General features: G+C 37.1%; 2 protein-coding genes across 4 annotated transcripts in view; one reads left to right on the top strand and one right to left on the bottom strand.

The window, feature by feature from the left end:
- LOC107746242 (translation initiation factor eIF-2B subunit delta) overlaps nt 1–2,649 on the top strand; it is a 10,652-nt gene extending 8,003 nt beyond the window's left edge. For all 3 annotated transcript variants that reach the window (XM_016560381.1, XM_016560387.1, XM_016560375.1), the window contains exons 12-13: nt 940–1,120; nt 1,242–2,649. In XM_016560381.1, the coding sequence (XP_016415867.1) occupies nt 940–1,120; nt 1,242–1,441 (381 nt within the window). In that variant the 3' untranslated portion in view covers nt 1,442–2,649. The remainder of the gene's footprint in view (nt 1–939; nt 1,121–1,241) is intronic.
- Nucleotides 2,650–2,652: 3 nt separating this feature from the next.
- The window catches only part of LOC107746264 (all-trans retinoic acid-induced differentiation factor-like), a 5,607-nt gene continuing 1,483 nt past the window's right edge, over nt 2,653–6,776 (bottom strand). The window contains exons 5-7 of the mRNA XM_016560398.1: nt 3,228–3,349; nt 3,036–3,136; nt 2,653–2,953 (exon numbers count right to left, since the gene is read on the bottom strand). Of these exons, the coding sequence (XP_016415884.1) occupies nt 2,849–2,953; nt 3,036–3,136; nt 3,228–3,349 (328 nt within the window). The 3' untranslated portion in view covers nt 2,653–2,848. The remainder of the gene's footprint in view (nt 2,954–3,035; nt 3,137–3,227; nt 3,350–6,776) is intronic.

Genomic DNA, 6,776 nt, shown 5'->3' with positions numbered 1-6,776 from the left:
TTTTTTCCTCAGTTGGTCAGAACAAATGTGGCAGACTTGTTACGTACTTGTTCAGATGACAATATCCGGTGAAAAATCTTATTTGAGTCATATATTCCAAGACGTAGGCTAGAATCTGTGAGTGCAAAGTACAATATCCACACCGGTGCAGTGACTGACAGCCACACATACTCCTCAAAACATGAGATTCATCCGCGCTGGAGCCGTGCCGGAGCACAACCCACGCAGGGAAGATAATTCCGCAGACAGCTGCAATTGCAGGTTTTCAAACAGAGATGGCGACAAAGAGGCAAAACTTACGGACTACAGCTTTAAGGACACTCTTAGATGGCAATTTAATTATTATATGGCACTGCAAGGTTCTGAATGTTTAGATTATTGTGTTAAACAAAATATAGTGTGCACTACTGTTCAAAAGTTTGGGGTCAGTAAGATTTTTTTTTATGTTTCTGAAAAAGTCTCATCCTCACCAAGACTGTTTATTTGATCAAAAATACAGCGATACAGCAATATTGTCGAAAAATATTAAAATTTTAAAGAACTGTTTTCTGATTTAATATATTTCAAAATGTGATTTTTTTTTTCCCCGTCATAGCAAACCTGAATTTTCAGAAGTAATTACTCCAGTTTTCAGTGTCACGTGATCCTTCATTTTTGTTGCAGGATCTTTGATGAATAGAATGTTCAAAAGAACAGCGTTTTTAAAATCGAAATATATGATAAATTTCTTTACTGTCGCTTTTGATCAATTTAATGCATACATGCTGAATAAAAGTATTAAAAGGTACATGCTGAATAAAAATATGAATTTCCTTCAAAAAAAAAAAACTTGAACGTTAGTGTGATTGCACTAAAGTTAACTGGCCTTTATGTTGCCATTAAAAACATTGTTATCATGAAGGCTGAATCAGAACTTGGACTTTGCACTCTTATTTCCAGGTATCCAAGGTATTTCTTGGTGCCCATGCACTCCTTGCCAATGGATATGTGATGTCACGTGTGGGAACTTCCCAGATTGCCCTGGTAGCAAAGGCCTACAATGTACCAGTGCTGGTCTGCTGTGAGACCTACAAGTTCTGTGAACGAGTGCAGACGGACTCTTTTGTATCCAATGAATTAGGTAACTCTGTGATGTTTAGCTTGTTTGGTGAATTTACTATTATTTTATTTTATAAGTGACATATATAGGTATTTACACACACAAAAATAAACATAACATTTTATTTGTAATTTTTTTACAGATGACCCTGATGACCTGATTGTTACCAGAAATGGAAAGACCCACCTAGAGAACTGGCAGACTGTTAAATCACTGGGGCTTCTGAACTTGGTGTATGACGTGACGCCACCGGACTTTGTGGACCTTGTAATCACTGACTTGGGCATGATCCCCTGCACCTCTGTGCCTGTGGTACTGCGAGTCAAGAACGTAGATCAGTGAAGAGCGGACAAACACGGTTCTGCTTCCCTCTTGCATCTGCACATAAAAGAGTCTGTGCACATGGGGCTTAAACATATCTATGAAAAGGAACAAGCTTTTCAAATAAAGCCACTGTTTACATTCTTACTGGTGGGATCCATTTAATTTTGAATTGTATAACTGTTCCAATTCCATTTTCTAAAAAAATGACACAGTCCGGTTCAGTCCACCTAATGAGATTTTCTTTGGAAAATTCTCAGATTAGTACTTAGAATTGTTTTACACAAGCTCAAGAAGGTCAGATCCACAAAATTCAAGAAAGTGTCTGTAAAGCATGTGTGCTTTCAGTTTTGGCCCATCATGGTGGTCAGTGCATAGACAAAAACATAAGAAAAATCATCCTTTTTGGATAGTTGCTCTTGCCGAAGTCCTTTCATTGATGTGAAAAAGAGAAATAGAACATGGTTCAAATGTGTGTAAGACCATGCAAAAGCTGACTATGTTGCATAAGGGGTTTTGTTTGTATTACCAAAACCTTGGAAATGCGACAGAAAAATAGATGGTTTAGATTACAAAAAACTGTTGTTGGCTGATTCTTTGTGATATTGTGACAAATCTTTATTTTAGTTGCCAAGGTACATGCTGAATTCTATACCACAATACTACATTCTTGGCAGAAACTCACAATGAAATTTATGTCAGTATTCTACTAATAGTGTCCGTCTATATATCTCATATTAGCAGATCAAACAGATTCTCTTTTACACTTACACTGCCAAAAAGAAAAGCATACAGTTTCAGAGGTTGAAGAGTTGTCCGTTATGAAATATGAAATGTGACATCTGTAAACAGGTGACTGTAACAATACATTTTTCACAAATATGTCCTGTGACATCCATTTCCCCTCCATTGTAAAATGAATGTCAGAAAACCTATAATTCTTATATAATTAATCTTTAAAATAAAATTACTTTTTGTCTTTAAACAACACAAAATATTTGTAAAATCATTGCTAAAATATCTCAGTGCTTCACTTTGACATGTTCAGAGTCAAAACATCTGTCAGAAATGTGGCTGTCCTCCAAACACAATCAGCGAGGTCAGTTTCCCTTTACAAACCAGCCTTGTCAAGGCTGTGAAAATGTGTCAGTATTCATGAAAGCTTTTGTAAAATGTATAAATAAAAACATTTAAGGACATTGAGGGTCAAAAGAAAGTGAAATAAAACAAACTACAAAATTATTCATTAAAAAAAATGTATGTCATGCAAACCTGCTTTCGGCAAGTTTAAAAAACAAGAAACTGCAATGTTCAGCAGATGGTTAACCGTCCTGTGTATGAAACTGGTTGGTCTGCTGCACCATTTTCAATAAGCTTGATGCATTTTGTGGCTCCACTGTCAGCCCAACAGTCAGATCTCTTTAAAACTCAAATGTTCTTGGCCTTTCGTCTTTGTGTGAACCAGAGTAAAGATGAAACCACAACTGTTGATCCGGTTAGTATTCCAAGCACCTTAACTATAGGAAACTCCCCCTGCAATTGTTAAAGAACAATGAACGTGTGCAATAAAGGAGTAATGACCAACCTGTTTGGGATGATTTGACAGGGGTCTCACCTGTCTCATGCACTTGTATCCATAGAAATTATGCAGACAACTACACTCAAAGAACCCTGGTCCGTATGGGCTGCAGAATGAGTTTTCAGGGCAATCCCAGGCTGAAGAGACAAACCATAATCAAGAAATGCACTGAAAGACATACATTTTTGCATTTTGAAGACTGAGATCCCAGTTCTTTTGGTTACTTACACATCTGTGCCGTCTGATTGCAAATATTTTTCTGTCCTTTGCAGATTCTGGCATTGTTTTTCACTTCAACCTTCTCCCATGATGCATTTCCCCCTGGACACTCCAGTTTTGAGGGTAGTAAACTAAGTAAAGATTTGTCAAGTTAACTTACTGTGTTAGCTTAAATCAGGGATTTTCAATCTTTTAGATCTTTTAAATGCCATGGACCCCATGGATGAATATCATCATCCTTGTCAAAGAGACCCCCGTCCGAAAATCTAAAGGTGCCATAGAATGCATTGATACAATATTTTAAATTGTTCTCTGATATCTACATAGAAGGTATGTGGCTTAGGTAAGAATCTTAGGTAAAAATCTCCAGAAACGATTTTACATGGCTGTGAGACCTACAAGTTCTGTGAACGAGTGCAGACGGACTCTTTTGTATCCAATGAATTAGGTAACTCTGTGATGTTTAGCTTGTTTGGTGAATTTACTATTATTTTATTTTATAAGTGACATATATAGGTATTTACACACACAAAAATAAACATAACATTTTATTTGTATTTTTTTTACAGATGACCCTGATGACCTGATTGTTACCAGAAATGGAAAGACCCACCTAGAGAACTGGCAGACTGTTAAATCACTGGGGCTTCTGAACTTGGTGTATGACGTGACGCCACCGGACTTTGTGGACCTTGTAATCACTGACTTGGGCATGATCCCCTGCACCTCTGTGCCTGTGGTACTGCGAGTCAAGAACGTAGATCAGTGAAGAGCGGACAAACACGGTTCTGCTTCCCTCTTGCATCTGCACATAAAAGAGTCTGTGCACATGGGGCTTAAACATATCTATGAAAAGGAACAAGCTTTTCAAATAAAGCCACTGTTTACATTCTTACTGGTGGGATCCATTTAATTTTGAATTGTATAACTGTTCCAATTCCATTTTCTAAAAAAATGACACAGTCCGGTTCAGTCCACCTAATGAGATTTTCTTTGGAAAATTCTCAGATTAGTACTTAGAATTGTTTTACACAAGCTCAAGAAGGTCAGATCCACAAAATTCAAGAAAGTGTCTGTAAAGCATGTGTGCTTTTAGTTTTGGCCCATCATGGTGGTCAGTGCATAGACAAAAACATAAGAAAAATCATCCTTTTTGGATAGTTGCTCTTGCCGAAGTCCTTTCATTGATGTGAAAAAGAGAAATAGAACATGGTTCAAATGTGTGTAAGACCATGCAAAAGCTGACTATGTTGCATAAGGGGTTTTGTTTGTATTACCAAAACCTTGGAAATGCGACAGAAAAATAGATGGTTTAGATTACAAAAAACTGTTGTTGGCTGATTCTTTGTGATATTGTGACAAATCTTTATTTTAGTTGCCAAGGTACATGCTGAATTCTATACCACAATACTACATTCTTGGCAGAAACTCACAATGAAATTTATGTCAGTATTCTACTAATAGTGTCCGTCTATATATCTCATATTAGCAGATCAAACAGATTCTCTTTTACACTTACACTGCCAAAAAGAAAAGCATACAGTTTCAGAGGTTGAAGAGTTGTCAGTTATGAAATATGAAATGTGACATCTGTAAACAGGTGACTGTAACAATACATTTTTCACAAATATGTCCTGTGACATCCATTTCCCCTCCATTGTAAAATGAATGTCAGAAAACCTATAATTCTTATATAATTAATCTTTAAAATAAAATTACTTTTTGTCTTTAAACAACACAAAATATTTGTAAAATCATTGCTAAAATATCTCAGTGCTTCACTTTGACATGTTCAGAGTCAAAACATCTGTCAGAAATGTGGCTGTCCTCCAAACACAATCAGCGAGGTCAGTTTCCCTTTACAAACCAGCCTTGTCAAGGCTGTGAAAATGTGTCAGTATTCATGAAAGCTTTTGTAAAATGTATAAATAAAAACATTTAAGGACATTGAGGGTCAAAAGAAAGTGAAATAAAACAAACTACAAAATTATTCATTAAAAAAAATGTATGTCATGCAAACCTGCTTTCGGCAAGTTTAAAAAACAAGAAACTGCAATGTTCAGCAGATGGTTAACCGTCCTGTGTATGAAACTGGTTGGTCTGCTGCACCATTTTCAATAAGCTTGATGCATTTTGTGGCTCCACTGTCAGCCCAACAGTCAGATCTCTTTAAAACTCAAATGTTCTTGGCCTTTCGTCTTTGTGTGAACCAGAGTAAAGATGAAACCACAACTGTTGATCCGGTTAGTATTCCAAGCACCTTAACTATAGGAAACTCCCCCTGCAATTGTTAAAGAACAATGAACGTGTGCAATAAAGGAGTAATGACCAACCTGTTTGGGATGATTTGACGGAGGTCTCACCTGTCTCATGCACTTGTATCCATGGAAATGATGCAGACAGCTACACTCAAAGAACCCTGGTCCATATGGGCTGCAGAATGAGTTTTCAGGGCAATCCCAGGCTGAAGAGACAAACCATAATCACTGAAAGACATGAAAGACATACATTTTTGCATTTTGAAGACTGAGATCCCAGTTCTTTTGGTTACTTACACGTCTGATTGCTCTGATTGCAAATATTTTTCTGTCCTTTGCAGATTCTGGCATTGTTTTTCACTTCAACCTTCTCCCATGATGCATTTCCCCCTGGACACTCCAGTTTTGAGGGTAGTAAACTAAGTAAAGATTTGTCAAGTTAACTTACTGTGTTAGCTTAAATCAGGGATTTTCAATCTTTTAGATCTTTTAAATGCCATGGACCCCATGGATGAATATCATCATCCTTGTCAAAGAGACCCCCGTCCGAAAATCTAAAGGTGCCATAGAATGCATTGATACAATATTTTAAATTGTTCTCTGATATCTACATAGAAGGTATGTGGCTTAGGTAAGAATCTTAGGTAAAAATCTCCAGAAACGATTTTACATGTCCATTTACAACCCTAGGATTTGTCCCTAGAATGAAATGGTCTGTTTTTACCTTATTTGGAAGGGTTATGAATAATAATGTTGAGCTCTGCTCTGATTGGCTGTTTCACAGTGTGGCTCAATGTTGAGCTCTGCTCTGATTGGCTGTTTCACAGTGCCGCTCATTTCAGTAGCTCACACAGCAGGAAAGAAACAGGGAAAATATATATTTCAGTACTCTCTCTCGCAGTTATATCCTTGGGTAATTATACTGTATATAAAATGCGGCATCAAACTGCTTTCGAATGCACGATTGCTTTTTACTTTCACTTTCGAGATTTGCGATCGCACGTGCTCTGTGTAAACTACAGCGGCAGTACTTACTTACCACACATTTTACAAGATCAGATGCTTGCCAATATGCAAATATTAGGGGCGTAACTATTAGTGATCCCGACTGTAACGTCAGTCGGTGTTATGTTCTGATTCGCCTATTTTTCAGTGGTCTTTTGCATGCACGAGATTTACATAAGGATGAGGAAACTATGGTGTTTGTTTGAGGCTCACGGTATGTCATTTCCATGTACAGAACTGTTATTATTCAACTATGCCAAGGTAAATACAGTTTTCCATTCTATGGCACCTTTAA

Source organism: Sinocyclocheilus rhinocerous, unplaced genomic scaffold (genome assembly GCF_001515625.1).
Source record: "Sinocyclocheilus rhinocerous isolate Xijiao unplaced genomic scaffold, SAMN03320098_v1.1 scaffold40, whole genome shotgun sequence".
Lineage (NCBI taxonomy): Eukaryota > Metazoa > Chordata > Actinopteri > Cypriniformes > Cyprinidae > Sinocyclocheilus > Sinocyclocheilus rhinocerous.
This window is presented reverse-complemented; position numbering and strand designations above follow the sequence as displayed.